The 22,993-nt window shown below is 38.5% G+C and overlaps 1 protein-coding gene across 8 annotated transcripts in view; it reads left to right on the top strand.

Annotated features, from left to right (window-relative positions):
- The window catches only part of LOC135091502 (protein bric-a-brac 1-like), a 56,652-nt gene that overhangs the window by 30,554 nt on the left and 3,105 nt on the right, over positions 1-22,993 (top strand). For all 8 annotated transcript variants that reach the window (XM_063989196.1, XM_063989197.1, XM_063989204.1 and 5 more), the window contains 4 exons: positions 4,829-5,023; positions 5,168-5,302; positions 5,569-5,724; positions 7,920-8,205. In XM_063989196.1, coding sequence (XP_063845266.1) covers positions 4,829-5,023; positions 5,168-5,302; positions 5,569-5,724; positions 7,920-8,205 — 772 coding nt within the window. The remainder of the gene's footprint in view (positions 1-4,828; positions 5,024-5,167; positions 5,303-5,568; positions 5,725-7,919; positions 8,206-22,993) is intronic.

The following is a 22,993-nucleotide window of genomic DNA, read 5'->3' as shown; positions in this document are numbered from 1 at the left end:
TCACACCACAGGCTATGTTAAGACAATACCACACCACAGGCTATGATAAGACAATACCACACCACAGGCTATGATAAGACAATACCACGCCAATACCACACCACAGGCTATGATAAGACAATACCACACCACAGGCTATGATAAGACAATACCACACCACAGGCTATGATAAGATGATACCACACCACAGGCTATGATCAGATAATACCATGCCATAGGCTGTGATAAGATAATACCATGCCATAGGCTGTGATAAGATAATACCACACCACAGGCTATGATAAGATAATACCACGCCACAGGCTATGATAAGACAATACCACACCACAGGCTATGATAAGATAATACCACGCCACAGGCTATGATAAGATAATACCATACCACAGGCTATGATAAGATGATACCATGCCACAGGCTTACCATGCCATAGGCTATGATAGGATAATATCATGCCACAGGCTATGATAAGGTCATACCACACCATAGGCTAAGATAAGGTAATACCACACCACAGAAAGGCATAGGGTGGGAACCAAGAGCTATTCGAGCAAAAAATATAACTTTTCAAAGTATTGTTCTAACATACAATTATGAAGGAATGATGCAGCAACACAGACAATGTAATAATAAAGTGTAGTGATGCTAATAAAAGAATAATGAGTAATGCAAATTTTCAGGAGCACATATCTCAAAACAACATTTTTGCTAATATAAATGCCTAAAACTCAACCATTTCTTCACAGATTCCTATGATAGCTTCAGGATTGTTAGAATGGAGTAAAATCTACAAACATACACATTTATCACTTTAAATTAGCTATTACATATAAGAAAAATTCTACATGAAGAGCTCACTGTGTAACATGATTTTTGTTCTTGGGTAACAACTGTTTTTTTTCTAATTGCCTATGCCTAGAAAAAACATAGAAAAACAATGATATTTATTTCTAACTTTGTTTTTGTGGCCAGGATAATAATATTTATGAAATGTACTTATTCTCATCAGGACAAAGTGGCAAATTTGAACTATCATTTGCACAAAATAGAAACAAAACAATATGATACAGAAGTAGGATTCATTTATTCTAGGATTACACAAGTGAGACAATAAAACATTAGAAATGAGTAGTTTTCCACAATTTACACTTATACTGTAAATTACTTTCACAAATCAGCCCCCAAATATAGTCTCCTATCATGTTTTCATCATACGACCATTGGTAGCAGCATTCAGAGTCCAGTAGATCCTGGTGGAAGCGCTTGCCTTGCTCCTTGGAATATGCCCCCATGTTCTCAAGATGTTATCAAGATGAGCATCAAGGTTATGGATTTTGAGGGACATCCTGCAACCCATCTTGCCATAGTTTCTCACCAAGGTCTCAACAAGCTCCTATAGTTTTCAGCTTTGTGATTCCCCAAGAAGCCAAGAACCACTGGTACAAAGATGTTCCATGCTACTTTCTCCTTCCTAGTGAGCCTCTTGGGGAACTCCTTACATTCTATGGCCTTCTTTATTTTTGGATCGACAAAGACACCAGCATCCACTTTTGCTGCGGACAGCTTAAGGAAGAAATCTTGGAGATTCTTGAAAGCTGCAGACTCGTTATCTAGAGCTCCGATGAATTGTTTCATAAGGCCCAGTTTTAAGTGTAGTGGAGGAAACAGTACCTTTTTGGGATCCAACAATGGCTCCCATATGATGTTTTTCCTGACACTAGACTCGGTCAACTGTGGCGAGTCCCTCTTGCAGTAGTGTGCCACGGTGTTGCTGCTGTCCCAGAGGCAAAGATAACAAGGAAATCTGGTAAAGCTGTCTTGGAGACCCATCAAGAAGGCCACCATTTTGAAGTCTCCAATAACCTCTTCATATTTCAAGGCATCTAGCAAGATCTTGACATAATTGTATTCCTCCTTGAGCTGGACAGAGTGAGTGAGGGGAAGAAATGGATACATGTTCCTGTTATGAAGCAGCATTGCTCTGAGCCTCCTACACGAGCTGTCATTAAAGTTACTGGCAATTCCAATTGCCTCAAACACACCGGTCACATTGTGGCAAAAACAAAGCTCATCTTGATAAGTAAAAAAAGCTTGAAAAATGTTGGTGATGCTTTTTCTGGTCTGATATTTTCACATTTTCATCTAACAAATTCCACTGCTTCAGTCTCAACACATTAGACTTTGTGAAACCAAAATCTTTGATCAGTTCGTTGATGTCATTTTGGTTGAGGTAGAAGGGGTTTATCTCCTCAGTTGTGCCTCTGAAATCTGGATCAATGACTTCATCTTCTGAACTGTTTTTCCTTTCTAAAAACTGCTGCTCTCACTTTGGAGGAGTGGGTACAGGGACCTTAGAGCAGTGTGGCACTGGTGCAATGGATGACAGATGGTCTGGATATATGATAGCAGGTTAGTTTCAAAACATCGCCATCCTGATCAGAAAAACAAAGTTTAAAGGGAATAATTGTCATTTTCTTTGATTTCTAGATAAAAGCAATTAGGAAATAACATTAACTGACCAAAGACAAAAAAGTTAAAAGTGAAATTTGCCCAAAGTTAAAAGTTGCAAGAAAAAAATTTTCTCAAATTTCATTGATAAGAATCAAAATTTCAAATATATTCAGTTAAAGATAAATAGTGTGCCTACACATGTGGCACAATATCATATGAAAAATACTTTTTTTTTTGTTTTAGGATGTTGTAAGGGGGCCTGCCTTATTTTTTTAAATAAAAAAAATCAAGGTATAGGAGTGTTATAAATGCTTTACCCTACCACTGCAAAATTTTGTGTAAAACAAATAGAGTGGTGAAAACCTGTTTTACTGGACATTCTCCTTAAACACTTGTACACTGTACACACCAAAATTTTATTCATGGGTAAAAGAAGAATCCTGCATCAGTCCCATTTGAGAAGAGTACCATAAATGTTCCCAAGCCAAGCTATCTTGATATCTCTTCCAACTTCAGTTTAATTCCTGCAACATTTGCAGTCTTAGATCTAACTTCTAATCAATGGAATATTACCTCACTTCCTCCACTTCTTACCTTCTCTTCCTCACTGAAACCCAGGTGTCTGAGGCTTCTAACAAAAGACTCTGTTCCATTCCCTCATATTTATTCTAGCCTCAGTTTCAAACCAAACCTAGCTGTTACATCTATGAACAATACAACTTGCTCTTGTGAATATGTTCTTGAATTATCAAGATTTTCCAACATCTTGCCAAGACTTCAAGTGTCATATTTGCCCCTCCCAAAAGATGGTTAGCTAAGACAAGGCACACAACTTTAACATTCATGTTCATTAACACCCCCTAATAGAAAATATCCCTTCACAGGGATTGGCTACACAACTTGGACAGTTTAGGCTGAAACAAGGTTCCTTCATACCAAGTACTCTTCCCTACCACACTCAATTATTCCATACATGTGTGAGGCCATCGATGTGTGGGAAGATATGAAAAGTGCTGTTCTGATTTTGTGTGGAATGATTATTGCCTTTCTGTTAGAGATAATCTCTCTTTTGCAGAATGTATGACAAAGGTGATTGTCTAAACATAGTGGCATACATTTCACCCTCCTTCTCTTAACTTATAGCTTGTAAGTATTGATTCAACTCAGCTTGTTCTCATGCTGTCCATGATAGAAAGGCAGCTCAGAACTGCCATAACTTTTTATCTGAAACTCATACCCTTTATATTCCTCCCAACAATCATGCTAAATCTATGTTAGAACTTCCCAGAAACTCTTTCACCTATAGGAAATGTAAATATCTTACCTGATCCTCTTCTCATGACTTCAAAAATATCTCCCAACATAATCTTCATCTTTTCCTGCTGTGCCATCTACTTTATCTCTAAAACTGAACTCTTTTCTCATATCTTTGCTAATAACTCAACACAGGATGATACAAGACTTGTTCCTCCTTTATCTCTATCTTTTCATTAAATGAATATTAGACCTGTCATTAAAATTCTTCATAATGGTGTTTTCTATGTCCTCTCTAGCCTTGATAGTCAAAAGGCTTCTGAACCTGATGGAGTCCTTCCTATCATCCTCCATAATTATGCATCCACATTCACTCCTTGTTTGGTCAAACTTTTCTATGTTCATCAACATCCACCAGTCTAGAGAGCTCTGAGACCATTTCAAACTCTTTAAATTCTAGGTGATGGAGAAGCCTGAAGAATCTCAGGAATTTCGTTTCCATGATATTCCCAATTAATACAAATTCCCAATTTGTATGGCCACTTCTTGGGTGTTTTTATGAGTAATGTAAAAATTCAGCACCTACTTATAGTGAGCCTGATAGCCATGGTGTGAGGTGACAGCTAGTATGAAAATTGCTGTCTTTGGTTGTAGAACATGGAAATGTCTCAGCCCAACCAGCCACTGAACAGCATTTATTGTTAATACAACCATAATATGAATAAATCCCTGTTAGAGTGCTTACAGTTGTCCTCTCTTAAGGTTATTGGATGTTGCCTCATCAAGGATACTGCATCAGAGATATATGGCATTTGAGTGTTGACTGAATGAAGACAAGAGTTCTTTGAACAAATTTTAATGAGCCAGAATAGTATAAGATTAGATAAAAACTATCTGAGACATGTGCCTGTGACTTTGAACCACATGAACCAGAAAAAGGAGAAGCATATATTATAGACTGCCTTGTTGTTTACAATATTTGTTTCAACAAAGGATTTAACACTCAGCCATCTTCCAGTTAAATGCATTATTCCAAGAGGTACATTGTTATCCCAATAAATAATGACAAGACAGCTTGTCTCTGTTTTAAGAAAAATTCTATTAATCCCTTTTCTGTCACTACCAGAACAACCCATGTCCACACCCAGTAATCATCCTGAGGGAGGTGCCCATCGAGGACTTGGAAGCAGTGCTCGCCTTCATGTATGAAGGTCAAGTCAATGTGTCCCAGACCCGCCTCCACACTTTCATGAAGTTGGCTGAGGCTCTCCAAGTGCGTGGCCTCACTGACACCCAGAACACCAGGGCCAGGATAGAAAAGGTGTCCCTCTTATTTTACTTGAGTTCATAAGAGATGTTGTTGGCTAGAATACTCTTGAATTTACACACTGACCTTCATAATTAAAAATACTCATGATACAAAGATTACATGTTGAGTTAATGTTTGTTGTTTACTTGGTGGTAGGAGATGTTCCAGGATTTGCTACCAACCTCAGAGGTACCAAATTCAAATCCAGTGGTAACTGCAGCAGCAGCAGCAGTTGCTGCAGCAGTCAGCAGTGCAAGTGAAATAACTGTCCCCATAGTTTCACACACAACTGTAAGTTGCTGTAATGTACTGTAGGTCTTCATGTAATTCTTGTGAGAAGCATTTTTCACTGTATATTAAAACTGATATTTTAGATATGTAGTACTTGAAACAACAAATTTTGATATGCAGATGTTTATTACAGTAAAGTCTCCTATCAAATAATAATTTTCACTGAATACTTAAATAATTTATTGACTCTTTTCATTAGTTGGGATCCATGTAGAGAGAAAGGATGGCTGATGTCAACCCCTAATGACTGTCCATGTCTCCCGCAGACCCATACTCTGCAGACCAGATCACGAGCACATGAGTCACCACCTCCAGCAGCCAAGCGGAGGAGGTCCTCTCCCATCCATGAAAGAAGTTCTACAGGGCCAGAAGGGGAAGACAACAGCTTAGAGGATCATGCAGATAACAAGAGAGATATTCGTGTAAGTTCCTTTTACTGTTGAGTTTGGGTGCTGAAGCAGGTGGAGACGAAGTGTTTATGCTAAGCTGTTGATAAAGAGGAAGTGAAGCAAGCAATAGCCAGACTGAAATGTGATAAGAGCTGCAGCTATAGATTGATTAACTTCCAAAATGTTTAGACATGGAAGCAAGCCAATGATAGAGTGGATGCTCTTGATATACAGCCATGCATAGAAACAAAGTGGTTAAGTGTTGGAAAGCAATTATTGTGCCTCTACATATAGGTGAAGATAGTAAGTGTTAAGTGTTGTTATTATATGCAGATAGATTTGCTTAGTGTGATAGGTTAAGTATTTACAGATTTTGACCAAGAGATTGATGGAAGTAAGTGAAGGGAAGGTTAACTTAAAGCAGGAAAGGTATAGGAAAGATATTCAGCCTTCATGGATCCAGAGAAAGCATATAATAGGACTGACAGGAAAGCCCTATGGAATATTCTCAAAGTTCCTGGTGTGAGGGCAGTATATTTAAAGGAAATCATTGCAGGAAAACTGGCTTTTCTATGAGGGTGTAAGGAGGGCTTAATAAGAGATTTGCAGTAAGAATGGGAGTGAGACATGGCTGTGTAATGTTGCCAAGATTGTTTGATATTTTTGTGGATGATCGTATGAGAAATTAAACCAAAAGTGGGAAATGTCAGTGCATGGCTGAAGCTAATTAGAGTGAGTTGAATTGTGACACCTGTTTGCAGATGACATTGGGCTAATTGCAAAAGGTGAAGGGGAACTTCAAGAAATGGATGAACTTTATAGTTTGTAGATGTGAAGGAAGCCAAAATTGAATTCGGAAGAGTAAGGTGATGGTCTGAAAGGAAAGCTGAAGTGTGTGACTGACTTCAGTACACCTTATAGGGTGAGTGAACCATTGATAGAATGATATGAAGTAGTCATGGGAGGAGAGAGAATGGAGGAAGCACAGTGTTTTTCAAACATAGAGAGAAGAAATAAGAGAGAGGGCTTTGAAAATTAAGTGTATCATAGGATTAAAAAACGTAATGTAAACATTGTAAAAGACGTAAGATATAAAGAGAGGTTTGAGGAATAGTATTCCCTTAGCAGTACTGAGTTATGGAAAAGAGCATAGTAGCCTGCATAAATTAATTACATGAGAAGGGCATGTTGTGACAAGATGAGAGTGTCAGAACAATGAAAGTTTGCATGAGACATGGCATGGAATTTGTGGTAATGGATTAAAGGGAAGAGTAGTGGAATGAGTGAAAAGAAGTACTCTAAGGTGATTTGGATATATTGAAAGGATGCAGAGTTAAGAGTTTGTGGGGAAAAAAATATGTGAATGAAATCAAGGTTCCCAGTAGAAGAGGAAGGCTAATTGGAAAATTTAAAGATAAGATAAAGAACACATTTAAAAGAAGTGCTAATAAAGGAGGAGAGTTTGAACAACAGAGGAAGTGTTTGGAAATTTATCTGCTGCTAGCATTTCCTTGGAATACCTCTTGGAGGGATAGAGGCATGAGAGAGAGATGGAGATAGGTAAATGTAAAAAACACATTCAAAATCAGGAATTTTCAAGATAGGTTCAATATTTCTGTGGGTCTCTATAATCACATGATGACAGCTTCCATAATTATAGTTAAGTGAATATCTTATTGACAACTTCTCAGGTCCTTGGTTCTTAATTCTTCCTTCTACATCTACCTTAATCTTATTAATACCCTAATGTATAGCTGACTTCACCCACTTCCTTTCTGTCCACATGACAAGTCCAACCTAACCCACCCATTCCCATCACTTTATTAATGATAAAGTTTGATATACTCTAATACAAGTCACTTTACTTTCTTACTTGTTGCATGTCACAGTGACAGTGCACATCCATCTCAGCATATTCTTTCCAACATGGTTCTTTGTAGATACCTTTTGGCTTTCAATTATTTTTCTTTTAACATAATCATATGGTAGTGTGTACTTGGTGTATCTTCTAACCATATTAGGTCCACCATGGATGCCTTCTGTGTCCTTGGAGATAATAAAGATACGGCCTGGCCACTCACTAAAACCAGATTGGAAAAAAATTTATTACTATATTCCTTGTGCAGTGTCAAAGGAAACTGAAAGGGAGAGCAACAACTGAGAATCTCCTCTCTAGTATTCTTATATTGAGACAATGTTTTTTTTTTTTTTTTTTTTTTTTTTTTTAGAATTTATTGGAGGTTAAGTTGGAGCCAGAGGAATATCCAGAGGATGAGCTGGAGCAGGATTTGGAACCTCCACCTCCACCACCAGAAGTGAGCTTCATGGAGCAGCAGCCAGATATGAGCCTTAAGAACCTTGGAGTGGCTACCACTTCTGCTAGCATGGCCTCTGGCTTTCTTTCACAACAGTCCTCTGACAAGGCCAGTCACCACATCATCCCCAGAAGGAATTCTCATGAAAAGACCTCCAGTGCTGTTAACTTACAACCAGAATTTCCCCAAGACCCATCTTGTAAGTAATGCCTGGCTGTTGCCTACCACTCATTCACTATCATAAGTATGGCTATGTTGCTATTATCCATTTATCTAGGTGTATATGACACCTGTTCCTAAATACTCCTTCAAAGGATTAGCTGCAATAGAAGAGTCTCCAGTTATTTAATTCCTTATATTTTCTCTTTGCATTGTCTTCTCAGCTCATTGTCTTTTCAGGTGAAAATTGAAGTATGGTACCCCCTGAGTTTCACTGTATCCAAATTTCACAATTTTTGAGTTTCACCCTGAGTCCCAAATTCTTACTATCCTGACTTTTGCACATTATTTCCTTGAGTTTCACACTTTCGTAGTATATAGGTAATGCATCATTTGCAGCCTTAGACCTAATTTTTAATCTGTAGAACACTACCTCTCTACCAGACCTCATTGTCTTTTCATCACTGAAGCACAGGTGTCTGAGGCAAGTGTTCTGTTCTCTCCTACTTTCTCTATCCTCATTTTCAGTTCAAAGCTGGATGTTGCATCTATGTATGCAGTGACTTAACCTGCTCTTGTGCCCACGCTCTTGATCTTCCAAGTTTTCCACCATCTGGCTATGACTACAGAGTCACTCTCAATCTAAATTTATTTCTTGCCTAATTCCTCTAACTATAAAAATTCTTTGCTTAACTTCCAAAGTGGAGCACATTCTGACTCTCTTCCCTTTTGCAGAGATCTCCATTCATGGAGACTTCAGTGTTCACCACCAGCTTTGGCTTTCCTCTCCCTTCACTGATCATCCTGGTGAACTAGCCTGTACTTTTGCTATCCTCTACAACCTTGAGCAATTGGTGCAACACCCTACTCATATTCCTGACCGTCTTGAGGATACACCCAAAATTCTTGACCTTTTCCTGACCTCTAATCCTTCCACTTATGTTGTCACCCTGTCTTCTCCTTCGGGTTCCTCCGGTCACAATCTCATATCTGTATCTTGCCCTATCGCTCCTATCCCTCCTCAGGATCACCCTAAGCAGAGGTGCCTCTGATGTTTTGCTTCTACTAATTGGGTGGACATAAGGATATATAATGTTGATTTTCCTTGGAATGACTACTGCTTCCTTGTCAGAGACCCATTTCTGTGCGCTTGAGTGCACAACAGAGTTGATAGTGTCTGGCATGGAGATGTACGTTCCTCACTCATTCTCAACCTAAACCTAGCAAACCTTGGTTTAACACAACCTGTTCTCATTCTATACATGATAGAGAGGTGGCCCACAAAGAGGTACTTGAGCCTTCCATCACCAGAATCTCATGGGCTTTATATTTCTGCCTGGAATCATGCCAAGTCTGTTCTCCAACTAGCCAAAAACTCCTTCATTAATAGAAAGTGTCAAAACCTTTACTAAAAATTCTATCTTGGATGATTCAGGACTTGTTCCTCCTTCTCCTCCACCCTCTGACTACTTCATGCTACTCATTAACATCCTTCACAGTGATGTTTTCCATGCCCTCACTGGCCTAAACCCTCAGAAGGCTTATGGATCTGATGGGGTCCCTCCTATTGTTTTTCAAAACTGTTCCTTCATGTTTGTCTTTTGCCTAGTCAAACTCTTTCAACTCTGTCTATCAACATCTACCTTTCTGTCTTGCTGGAAGTTTGCCTACATTCAGCCTGTCCCTAAAAAGGCTGACCATTCCAATCCCTCAAATTACCATCCTATTGCTTTAATTTTCTGCCTATCTAAAGTTTTTGAGTCTATCTTCAACAGCAAGGTTCTTAAACATTTACCACTTCACAACCTGTCTGATGGCCAGTATGGGTTTCATCAAGGCCACTATACTGGTGATCTGGCTTTCCTTACTGAATCTTGGTCATCCTCTTTTAGAGATTTTGGTGAAATTTTTGCTGTTGCCTTAAACATTTTTTTGACAGAGTTTGGCATAAAGCTTTGATTTCCAAACTACCTTCCTTCTCAGTAACTTCATCTTAAGTTCCCTTTCTGACTGTTCTATTGTTGCTGTAGTAGACAGTCACTGTTCTTCTTAATCTGTGGTGTTCCTCAGGATTCTGACCTGTCACTCACTCTCTTCCTATTATTCATCAACAATCTTTTAGACCAAACTTCTTGTTCTGTCCACTCCTACACTTATAATACCACCTTGCACTTCTTCACATCTTTTTTGTAGATGTCCAACCCTTCAGGAAATTAACATTTTATGCAGAAAAGCCACAAAATACCTGACTTCTGATCTCTCAAAAATTTCTGATTGGGACAGAGCAAACTTAGTATTGTTTAATGCCTCAAAAACTCAATTCCTCTATCTATTGACAAGGGGGAGGGGATGAGAGGGATTTTACTGTATTCTCTTTTCCTGTTCCCTACTCCTTTTAATTTCTCCTCCATCCATTTCCTTCACATTTATGCTCCTTCCATCCATTTTCATTCTTGATCAATCTCATTCAACTTAACAATCATCAGGATCTCTCTCTCTCTCTCTCTCTCTCTCTCTCTCTCTCTCTCTCTCTCTCTCTCTCTCTCTCTCTCTCTCTCTCTCTCTCTCTCTCTCTCTCTCTCTCTCTCTCTCTCTCTCTCTCTCTCTCTCTCACACACACACACACACACACACACACACACACACACACACACACACACACACACACACACACACACACACACACACACACACACACACACACAGAGAGAGAGAGAGGAGGGAGGCTGGGTGGGATGGAGGAAAGGAGGGAGGAAGGGAGGGAGGGTGGGAAGGGGGAGGAAGTCAGGAAAGGGAAAGGAATGGAAGGGGGAGGAGGTCAGGAAAGGGAGAGGGAGGGAATGGGGAGGGAAGGATGGAAGGGAGAGGAGGGCAGGGAAGAGAGAGAGAGAGAGAGCAATTTTAGATGTGATAGTAGTACTGCACAGGTACAGTGCTGCATCACACTAGATGTGAGGACAAATTACACAATCTTTTAGGGGTTTTGGCAACCACTCTCTTCCTATTATTTATCAATGATCTAAACCGAACTTCATGTCCTACCCACTCCTACGCTGATGATACCACCCCTGCACTTTTCCACGTCTTATTGGAGAGATCCAACCCTTCAGGAAGTAAACAGCTCATGCAGGAAAGCCTCAGAACATATGACTTCTGATCTCTAAAATTTCTGATTGGGGCAGAGCAAACTTAGTATTGTTCAATGCCTCAAAAACTGAATTCCTCTGTCTATCAACTTGACACAACCCTCCAGATGTCTATCCCCTCTTCTTCAGTGTCACTCAACTGTCTCCCTCTTCCACATTGAACATCCTCAGTGTGTCCTTTACTTATAATCTAAACTGGAAACTTCACATACCATCTCTAGCTAAAGCAGCTTCTATGAAGTTAGTTGTTCAGTGTCGTCTCTGCCAGTTTTTCTCCCCCCCTCTCCTCACCCACCACCCCAGCTACTAACTCTGTACAGGGACTTTATCTGTCCATATATGGAGTTTGCTTCATGTCTATGAAGTGGGGAGGGGAGTGTCTTCCATTAGCACCACTATTTTAGGGAGGGTGGAATCAAAAGCTTTTTGTCTTATCAACTCCTCTCCTCTAACTGACTGTCTTCAACCTCTCTCTCATCACAGCAGTGTTGCAGCTCTAGCTATCATCTTCTACTGCTGTTTTCATGCTAACTGCTTTTCTGATCTTGCTAACTGCGAACCTCCACTCCTGCTACAACCTAGCTGCACAAGACTTTCTTCTTTCTCTCTTCCTTATTCTGTCCATCTCTTTAATGCAAGAGTTAACCAGCATTCTCAATCACTCATCCCTTTGTTTGGTAAAGTCTAGAACTCTCTGCTTACTTCTATATTTCCTCCTTCCTATGACTTGAATTCTCTCAAGAATTCATGCTGTTTTCATGCTAACTGCTTTTCTGATCTTGCTAACTGCGAACCTCCACTCCTGCTGCAACCTAGCTGCACAAGACTTTCTTCTTTCTCTCATCCTTATTCTGTCCACCTCTTTAATGCAAGAGTTAACCAGCATTCTCAATCACTCATCCCTTTGTTTGGTAAAGTCTAGAACTCTCTACTTACTTCTATATTTCCTCCTTCCTATGACTTGAATTCTCTCAAGAGGGAGATTTCAAGAAACTTATCCTCTTTTTTTTTTTTTTTTTTTTTTTTTTTTTTTTTTTTTTATCTGATGTCTCTATGGGAACTGGCATTAAGTAGGCCTTTCTCCTTTTAAAAATTTTTGCTACCCTTGGCCAGTGGCCCTCTTACACACACACACACACACACACTACAATTTTTTTTTACATAACTTTATGATGAAACAATAAATTTCTTTTCCACAAAACATCCTTATAAAATGGGGGTGCGTCTTATACAGAGGTGCGTGTAATACACTAGTAAATACGGTATGCTTCACATGTATGGGGGGGTTCCACTCATACTGCTCTTTTAGACAGGGTGGAATTATAAGCTTTTCATCCTATCATCATCTCTCCTCTAACTGACTGTCCTCAGCCTCTTTTGCAATGTTGTATCTCTCTCTTTTTTTTTTTTATGAAGGAAGGACACTGGCCAAGGGCAACAAAAATCTAATAAAAAAAATACCCACTGAAATGCCAGTCCCATAAAAGGGTCAAAGCAGTGGTCAAAAATTGGTGGATAAGTGTCTTGAAACCTCCCTCTTGAAGGAATTCAAGTCATAGGAAGGTGGAAATACAGAAGCAGGCAGGGAGTTCCAGAGTTTACCAGAGAAAGGGATGAATGATTGAGAATACTGGTTAACTCTTGCGTTAGAGAGGTGGACAGAATAGGGGTGAGAGAAAGAAGAAAGTCTTGTGCAGTGAGGCTGCGGAAGGAGGGGAGGCATGCAGTTAGCAAGATCAGAAGAGCAGTTAGCATGAAAATAGCGGTAGAAGACAGCTAGATATGCAACGTTGTGGCGGTTAGAGAGAGGCTGAAGACAGTCAGTTAGAGGAGAGGAGTTGATGAGACGAAAAGCTTTTGATTCCACCCTGTCTAGAAGAGCAGTATGAGTGGAACCCCCCCAGACATGTGAAGCGTACTCCATACATGGACGGATAAGGCCCTTGTACAGAGTTAGCAGCTGGGGGGTGAGAAAAACTGGCGGAGACATCTCAGAACACCTAATTTCATAGAAGCTGTTTTAGCTAGAGATGAGATGTGAATTTTCCAGTTCAGATTATAAGTAAAGGACAGACCGAGGATGTTCAGTGTAGAAGAGGGGGACAGTTGAGTGTCATTGAAGAAGAGGGGATAGTTGTCTGGAAGGTTGTGTCAAGTTGATAGATGGAGGAATTGAGTTTTTGAGGCATTGAACAATACCAAGTTTGCTCTGCCCCAATCAGAAATTTTAGAAAGATCAGAAGTCAAGCATTCTGTGGCTTCCCTGCATGATATGTTTACCTCCTGAAGGGTTGGACGTCTATGAAAAGACGTGGAAAAGTGCAGGGTGGTATCATCAGCGTAGGAGTGGATAGGACAAGAAGTTTGGTTTAGAAGATCATTAATGAATAATAAGAAGAGAGTGGGTGACAGGACAGAACCCTGAGGAACATCACTGTTAATAGATTTAGGAGAACAGTGACCGTCTACCACAGCAGCAATAGAGCGGTCAAAAAGGAAACTTGAGATGAAGTTACAGAGAGAAGGATAGAAACCGTAGGAAGGTAGTTTAGAAATCAAAGCTTTGTGCCAGACTCTATCTAAAGCTTTTGATATGTCCAAGGCAACAGCAAAAGTTTCACCAAAATCTCTAAAAGAGGATGACCAAGACTCAGTAAGGAAAGCCAGAAGATCACCAGTAGAGCAGCCTTGACGGAACCCATACTGGCGATCAGATAGAAGGTTGTGAAGTGATAGATTTTTAAGAATCTTCCTGTTGAGGATAGATTCAAAAACTTTAGATAGGCAGGAAATTAAAGCAATAGGACGGTAGTTTGAGGGATTAGAACAGTCACCCTTTTTAGGAACAGGTTGAATGTAGGCAAACTTCCAGCAAGAAGGAAAGGTAGATGTTGACAGACAGAGCTGAAAGAGTTTGACTAGGCAAGGTGCAAGCACGGAGGCACAGTTTCGGAGAACAATAGGAGGGACCCCATCAGGTCCATAAGCCTTCTGAGGGTTTAGGCCAGCGAGGGCATGGAAAACATCATTGTGAAGAATTTTAATATGTGGCATGAAGTAGTCAGAGGGTGGAGGAGAGGGAGGAACAAGCCTAGAATCGTCCAAGGTAGAGTTTTTAGCAAAGGTTTGAGTGAAGAGTTCAGCTTTAGAAATAGATGTGATAGCAGTGGTGCCATCTGGTTGAAATAGAGGAGGGAAAGAAGAAGAAGCAAAGTTATTGGAGATATTTTTGGCTAGATGAATGAATTGTACCTAATGTGGGAGATCTATCATCTAGAGAGTTTGTCTAGGTTGTAGTTTTACAGCACTGCTCTTTTTTTTTCTGTATGTTACAATTAGGTAAATACAACAGGGTAAGCACACACACACACACACACACACACACACACACACACACACACACACACACACACACACACACATAATTAATGGGTCTTGGAGGTTGTCTGGAGATGAAGAATATAAGAATGTATAGATAAACAGGGATATGGATGAGACTGAAAGGTTGAAGCAAAAGGAGCTGGTGAATGAGGCTAAACAAAAAAACGAACAACGAACAGAGGAGAAGTTTTTCTGGAGAGTAAGAAATAAGAGAAAAAAGAAATGGTACATTAAATAGTAAGTAAGATATGTTATACTAATGTAAATGGATTAATGTCAACTGAAATGGAGTTAAATGAGTTGTTAAGCAGAATCGCAATGGATGTTGTTGTACTATGTGAGACAAAATGGAAAAATGAATGGGGAACTCCTGACATTGGTGATGATAAATGTGATTTATGGATGAAAAAATAGAAGTGACAAAGGAGGAGGTGGAGTGATAATTCTGACTAAAAAAATGTGTTAAAGTGGAGAAGGTAATAAAAAGTGAAGACAAGTCTGAAATTTTACAAGTGATGATTAGAAGTGGAAATGGAAGGATAATGAATTATGTAGGAGTGTATGTGCCACCTTGGTGAAAAAAAGAGTATGAAGAGATGTTGGTAGATGTGTTAAATGGTCTTGAAAAGATAGTGATGGAAAGTAGTGATATAGTTATTGTTGGTGATTTTAATTGTAAGGAGATAAATTGGGAGACATCAACAACTACTGGAAGTGAGAGCTCATGGAATAATAGACTGTTGAACTGGGCAGTGGAAAACTTGATGACTCAGTTTGTTGATTGTGATACCAGATTTAGTGGAAGAGATAAACCATCAGGACTTGATTTAGTGTTTACCAAGTACATGGAAATTATTGAAACTATACATTATGATAGCCCTCTAGGTAAAAGTGATCATGTGTTGATGGAATTTAATTTGAAAAATGAAAATGTAATCATTGATGAAAATTATAAGGTAAGAAGATTTAAATATGGTAAAGCTGACTTTGAAAAATTAAGAAAGTACTTTGTTGCCATGGACTGGAAAGACTTTGAAGATGCAGAAGATGTTCGGGAAAAGTGGGATGAATTTATGAGGATATATAACTCTGCTATGGAGAAATTTGTACCTAAAGAAGGAGTGAGATGTAGAAAGAGTAAAGAATGGTTCAATACAAAATGCAAAGAGGTTAGAAATTGTAAATCAAATGCTTGGAATAGATGGAAGAAGAGGAAAACTGAGAGCAGATGGGAGGAATATACTGATACTAGAAACAAGTACATTGAGATAATAAGAATGGAGAGAAGAAACTATGAAAGAGATATAATAGATAAGTGTATAAATAAACCCAAACTGTTCTTTAGACATATTGATGGGAAGGTGAAGAAGAAGGAAGGTGTATCAAGATTGAAAGTTGAAGGAAAAATCTTTGATAATGCACAGGATATGGCAGAGGTTATGAACAATAGTTTCAGATCGGTATTTAAGTTGGTGAGGAATATACTAAGTACAGTCCCAGTCAGTTATGAAGAAATACTTAAGATGATGGAAGAACTTGAAGTAAATAAAGTAACTGGTCCAGATGGAGTATCGAACTGGATATTGAAGGAATGTAGAGAACAACTGGCTGATAAAATTCAGTCATCACTATCACAGGGAAGAGTACCAAAAGATTGGAAGAGAGCAAATATTACACCAATATACAAAGGAGGAAATAAGGAAAATCCACTAAATTATAGACAAGTGTCCTTGACTAGTGTTGTAGGAAAACTATGTGAAAGAACAATAAAGGAAAGATGGATGGAACACCTGGAAAGAGATAAAGTTTTAGTAAATTGTCTATTTGGATTTAGGAGGAAGAGATCATGCTCCACAAACTTATTGTCCTTTTATTCAAGGGGAGTCGATATTGTGCAGAAGAGAGAAGGGTGGATGGTGTCTACTTAGACTTGAAGAAGGCATTTGACGAAGTACCACACCGAAGATTGCTATGGAAAATAAAAAAATTATGGAAAAATTGGAGAAAGACTGCTGGAGTGGATGGAGGATTATCTGGATGATAGAGAGATGAGAATTGTAATATAAGACCAAAATTCATCTTGGCTGAAAGTAACTAGTGGTGTCCCACAGGAGTCAGTGTTGGGACCAATAATGTTTGTAATATATGTGAACAACATAAATGAAGAAATAGATAGTTATATGAACTTATTTGTGGATGATGCTAAGCTGATGAGAAGGATAGAAAAATGTAAATGACTGTATTATACTGCAAGATGATTTAAATAAGATAAATAGATGGAGTAAATCTTGGCAAATGGAATTCAATTTAAGTAAATGTGAAGTAATGGAGTTTGGTATGAGTAAGAAAAGAATACAATTTCATTATGAGATGGAAGGTATGAAGTTAAAGAAGTCAAAAGAGGAAGTGGATTTGGGAGTAACAGTTACTGAAAATTTGACTCCAAACAGACACATTGATAAAATTACTGGAGAGACGATGAACTCGCTAAAAAGAGTAAGAATGGCATTCTCATATTTGGATAAAGAAATTATAAAAAAAGTTGTTGATTTCCATGATAAGACCAAGATTGGTGTGATCTCATACAAAGAGGAATATTATAAAATTAGAGAGAGTACAAAGAGCAGTCACTAAGATGGTTCCAGAGTTGAGTAAATCATCATATGAAGAGAAATTAAGAATGTTGTAAATTCTTACCCTTGAAAATAGGAGAGAGAGAGGAGATTTAATAAACATCTGTAGAATGATAAATGGTATGAAAAATATGGACAGAATGTTTTTATAAATTTAGACACATAGAGTACAAGGGGACACAATAAGAAGTTGAAGAAAGTTAACTGTAGAAGAGACATTAAGAAGTATTGTTTTCTTCACAGAAGTATGAACAAATGGAATGAACTCAGTGAAGACATTGTAAATGACAAAACTGTCAGTGCTTTTAAGACCAGACTAAATAGATATAGAGATGGGATACTATGAGATTACTCCCCTCCCATAAACCACAACTAGGTAAATACACACACACACACACACACACACACACACACACACACACACACACACACACACACACACACACACACACACCCACACCCACACAGACACACACACACACACACACACAGTGATACAGCAATCTCAGACACACCTCTCACAACTACATTCATCCCATCTGCCTTTTAGCCCTTCATTTACAACCGTACAATCTGTCAATCCTTTCTGCTCATCATGTTCTTCTTATATCCAGTTAAACTAATGGATCATCCAGTGCTGTAAGGTATTTGCCAGCCTCTGTGGTCAATGACATACAAGTGACTTACTGACTTAATTCCCATCCAGCAGTTACCAGGTATGGTCTCTGAGAGCCCTTCCGAATTTTGACCATATTTTCCTATATCTAGCCAAGAGTCCTCTTTCACTTCCAGTGGATTTGAAATTTTTCACCAAATGCAGTAATTATATTTTTGAGTGTCTGCTGTATTTTCATACATTTCCTGCCACTCAGGCACATAGTAGGCCCACCACCCTCCTCCAGGGCTGATTTTCCCATTAGGCAAGTTTAGCAAATGCTAAGGGCATCAGGCTCAGAGGGGGGGGGGGTGCTATACCATCTTCTCTCCCTCCTCTTTAACACACACACACACACACACACACACACACACACACACACACACACACAGAGGTATCTTGGGAAAGTTGGAACACAGAAGGTAGTGAATCATCATGGAGGAACAGATTACTGGAGTTGGCTGTTGAGAATATTCTTATATAGTGGGTTAAAGAAGATACAAGATTAAGAGGAAATGAAATACCATCAATGTTGGATCTAATTTTTACAAAGGAACAAGCCATAGTAGAAGATTTAAAACACAAAAACCCTGTAGGTAAAAGTGATCATGCATTGATTCAGTTCTTAGTAATGGATAAAAACATCAGTACAAGAAAAAAGACCACAGGAGAGAATGGTTGAACTATAAGACAAATTTTGGACAGCTTAGGAAGTATTTCAGTGAAGTGGATAAGAAGTATTTCAATGAAGTGGATTGGAACAAAGTATTTCAAACATGACATAGAAGAAAAGTGGACCACCTTCCTGAACATTTATAATAAAGGAGTGGAGAAATGGGTGCCTAAGAAATCAACAGAAAACCTATTAAAGAAGGATTGGTATAACAAGAGATGTGCTATAGTTAAACTGAAGAGAGAAAAAGCATGGAACAAATGGAAGAAAATAAGAGACATGACTTGTCTACCAATTATATAAGAAAGAAACAAATATGTCAAAATATGTAGAGATGAGCAGAAGAATTATGAAGAGAATGTTGTTGATAAATGTATATGTATAGACCAACCAGACCTTATATACATATATGTATATAAGAATCAAGACCAACCAAAACTGTTTTATAGATTTATCTATGGAAAATTGGAGAATAAAGAAGACATTAGCAGAGTAAAAATTGGAGAAGAAATGGTCGAAGACCCAAAAGAGATGGCTGAAGTGCTCAACAGATACTTCCACTCAATGTTTACTAAAGAAAATTATTTTAGAGAAAAAGAATAATGATAGAAAATGGGACTGGTCTGAAAAAGGTAGTAACATTAACAGAGGAAATAAAGAATATGTTGGAAGAGCTGGATGTAAGGAAAGCAATGGGACCTGATGGTGTGTTGAACTGGATTCTAAAGGACTGCAGCCCACAACTAGCCAAAGTGATACACAATATAATCAGCACCACCTTGTAGGAAGGAAGAACACTTAAAGATTGGCAACGGGCAGATATTACCCCAATTGACAAGGCTGGAAGTAAAGAAAACCCATTAAACTATAGACCAGTATTGCTGACAAGTGTGGTGGCAAAGATTTACTAAAAGATCATCAAGAACAGATGGTTAAAATACCTGGAAGGCAACAGTGTGATAACTGAGAGACAATTTGGATTCAGAGAAGGAAGATCTTGTGTAATAAATTTGATTAGCTTCTACTCAAGAGTAACAGACAGTGCAAGAGAGAGAGATGGATGGGCTGACTACATATACTTAGACCTGAAAAAAGTATATGATAAAGTACCATACAGAAGGTTAATGTGGAAACTGAAAAATATAGGAAAATTGGGAGGGTCATCATTAAAATGGATGACTGACTTCTTGATGGACAGAGAAATGAGGAAAGTAGTCAGGGGCAATAAGTTGAAATGGAGACCAGTAATGAGTGGAGTTCCGCAAGGATTGTTACTAGCACCTGTTATGTTTGCAATATATGTAAACAACATGATGGAAGGGATGACAAGCTATACGAGTCTCTTTGCTGATGATGCTAAAATTATGAGAAAAGTAACAAATGAAGAAGATTGCAAAGCTCTGAATCAAGATCTAATTAAGATAAATGAATGGTCAATGAGTTGGAACATGGAACTTAATGCCAAGAAATATAGTGTGGTGAAGTTTGGAAAAAGTGCGAGAAAAGAAGGCACCTTGTATTTGGGAAATAAGAAAATTACTATAAGATCTGGGAGTAACCTGTTCTAATAAACTGTCATTTGTAAAGCATGTAAACAAGATTATTGGAGAAACATAATCTGCTGAGAAACATCAAGATGGCATTCTCTTACACTGATGATGGTGCGATAAAAGAAAAAAATTGATAATAACAATGATACATCCAAGACCAGAGTATGCAGCATTAGTGTGGTCACCAAATTTGAAGAAGGATATCAAAAAGAAAGAATTCAGAGAGCTACAATTAGAATACCTACAAGCCTAAGAGGGTATAGTTATGAAGAGAGATTGACAAGATTGGGCTTGATTACACTGAAAAAAGGAATGAAAGAAGTGGTTCGATAGCACTATACAGAATATCGCAAGGGATGGAAAAGTTGAAAAGTTGGATAGGGATGATCTTGTGATACCAGATACAAGAGGTACCAGAAGATATGGAAATTGATAAGGAGTGTTTGCAGAAAAGATATCAAGAAACATAGCTTTCCTCACAGGAGCATAGCAGTGTGGAATGAACTTAATGATGAGACTCTGTGTGCCAAGATAGTCCATAAATTTAAAGAAAATTTGGATAAAAGTCAGTATGGAGATGGGACAGCATGAGCCTAGTGTGGCTCTTGTCCTGTATTTCACAACTAGAAATACACACACACACACACACACACACACACACACACACACACACACACACACACACATAATTAAAAGGATAGTGGCTTGCAGGATGTAGGTTGGGGATGCATCATGTTTATGGATGTAAATTATGTTGCATACAAAGCCTTGTGTGGAATCATTTATGTATGGTTGAAAGTAACGCAAGCAGTCAGACTTACTACCTTGGCCAAATTATCCAAAATGAACTAATTAACATTACCTATCAGTGCAAAGATTGCTCAGAGAATCATGAACAATATCAAGGCTTCAGAATACTTTGTCTATTATTTTAGACTGTACTCCTGAATTTCAGCCATAAGGAACAACTTTTTGATAAGGGTAGTGGCTCTAGAAAACAAGCCGGTGATAAAAGAGCATTTCTTGGGGTTACTTGAGGTAGAGAAGTCTATAGGGTTAAATTTATCATCCCTATTAATAGAAAAACTGAGAGAACTTAAGTTTTTATTTGAGGATTCCCAAGGTCAGTCTTACAACAGTGGTGCCAGCATGAAAGGAAATAATAAATAGTGTTCAAGCCAGTTTTCTTCAGCTGAATTGCCAGGTCTTATTTGTTCCTTTTGGTGCCCATACTTGAAATTTAATGTTAGCTGATGCTGCCAAGAGCTCCCTAGATGCTACTTGTTACTTTGGATATTTAACAAAAGTATTCACATTGTTTTCAACCTCTCCTCAAAGATGGCAAATTCTTTTAAAACATGTCAATATCACTCCGGAATCATGGTCAGACATTAGATGGGAAAGCAGAGTAAAAAGCATGGAGGCATGTTTGGAGATCAGAGAATCAGTAGCTGACCCTATCATCAAAGTTGAGGCTTGGTCATTGGCAGAGGAAGTGGGGATCATAACATTTTGCTCAGTTGTATGGTATGATATACTCAGCAAAATTCAATATGTGACCATACTATTGCAGTCATCTACAATGCAGCTTCATGTCACTGTTGATATGCTTAAAAAGACCAGAGGTAATATTGTCAGCTACAGAGATACAGGTTTTGCTGATGCACTGACTATTGTGAAAGAAATATGCAAAGAGATAAACATAGAAATTGTGCTGAAAGAAAACAGAGTAAGAAGTAAGAATGTGTCACTTTAGTTATGAGTGTGCAGATGAACCTGTCAGTGTTGCACCCAAGAGGATGGAGACTACATTCTTCAATGTGGTTATGGACATTGATTTTCTCTTAATGAGAGGCTCAAGACCTTGAGAGAGATCAGTGAAATGTTCAAGGTGCTTTTAAAGTTCAAGAATATGCCTGAAACAGACATCGTCATTCACTGCCAAAACCTCAGTAACACACTTTCTCATGAAAGACACTCAGATATTTATGGAAAGGAACTGGCCATGGAGCTACAGTGTCCCAGATTTGCGTTCCAGTGAACCGGCAATAGATTTTCTCACCTTCCTGTATGAAATGAAACTTACTGAAGTATTCCCAAACTTGTGGGTAGCTCTAAGGATCTGTGCAACTCTACCTATAATGGTGGCAACAGCAGAATGGAGTTTTCAAATTAAAACTAATAAAAATATATTTGCAATCCACACAGTCACAGGAATGTCTTAGTGGCTTGTCCATTATCAATGTAAACCATGAATTGTCAAGGGAGTTGCCATATGACAATGTAATAGACAAATTTTCTTCCTGTTCTTCCTGGAAGTCACAGAAGGTCAAGTTTTAAAAAGGCTATAGATCTTCCTCACCTTGTCACTCCTTGTCTACTCTTCCTCTCCTTGTCAGTCCTCTTAATTTTTCTTTTAATTTAGGCCTACTAACCCTCTTCTATTTCAACCCTGTCCTCTCCTCTTCTCATGCAATTTTCCCCTTCATCTCAAATGACCTCTTTCCTTTCATTCTAATGTTCCCTTTCCCATATTCTCCTTTCCCTCAGCTTCTCCCTCACATGCCACCTTGCTCTTCCTCTTCCATTACCTCTTATTGTTCTTCCTCTTCCATTACCTCTTATTGTTCCTTTCCCATGCCCCCTTTCCCTTACTCTCCTCTGCTTTCATTAATTTACTTTCTTATTAATTATCTCTTCCATGTTCCTGCAATCCTATTATTACTTTCTACAAAGATTATGTTTATTATGTTTGTAGAGTTCTTGAGATTTCTGCTAGTGCATGTAGAA

The sequence above is a fragment of the Scylla paramamosain genome, chromosome 37, assembly GCF_035594125.1.
Source record: "Scylla paramamosain isolate STU-SP2022 chromosome 37, ASM3559412v1, whole genome shotgun sequence".
Taxonomy (NCBI): Eukaryota; Metazoa; Arthropoda; class Malacostraca; order Decapoda; family Portunidae; genus Scylla; species Scylla paramamosain.
The sequence above is the reverse complement of the archived record's forward strand: the minus strand, read 5'-3'. Positions and strand labels throughout refer to the sequence as shown.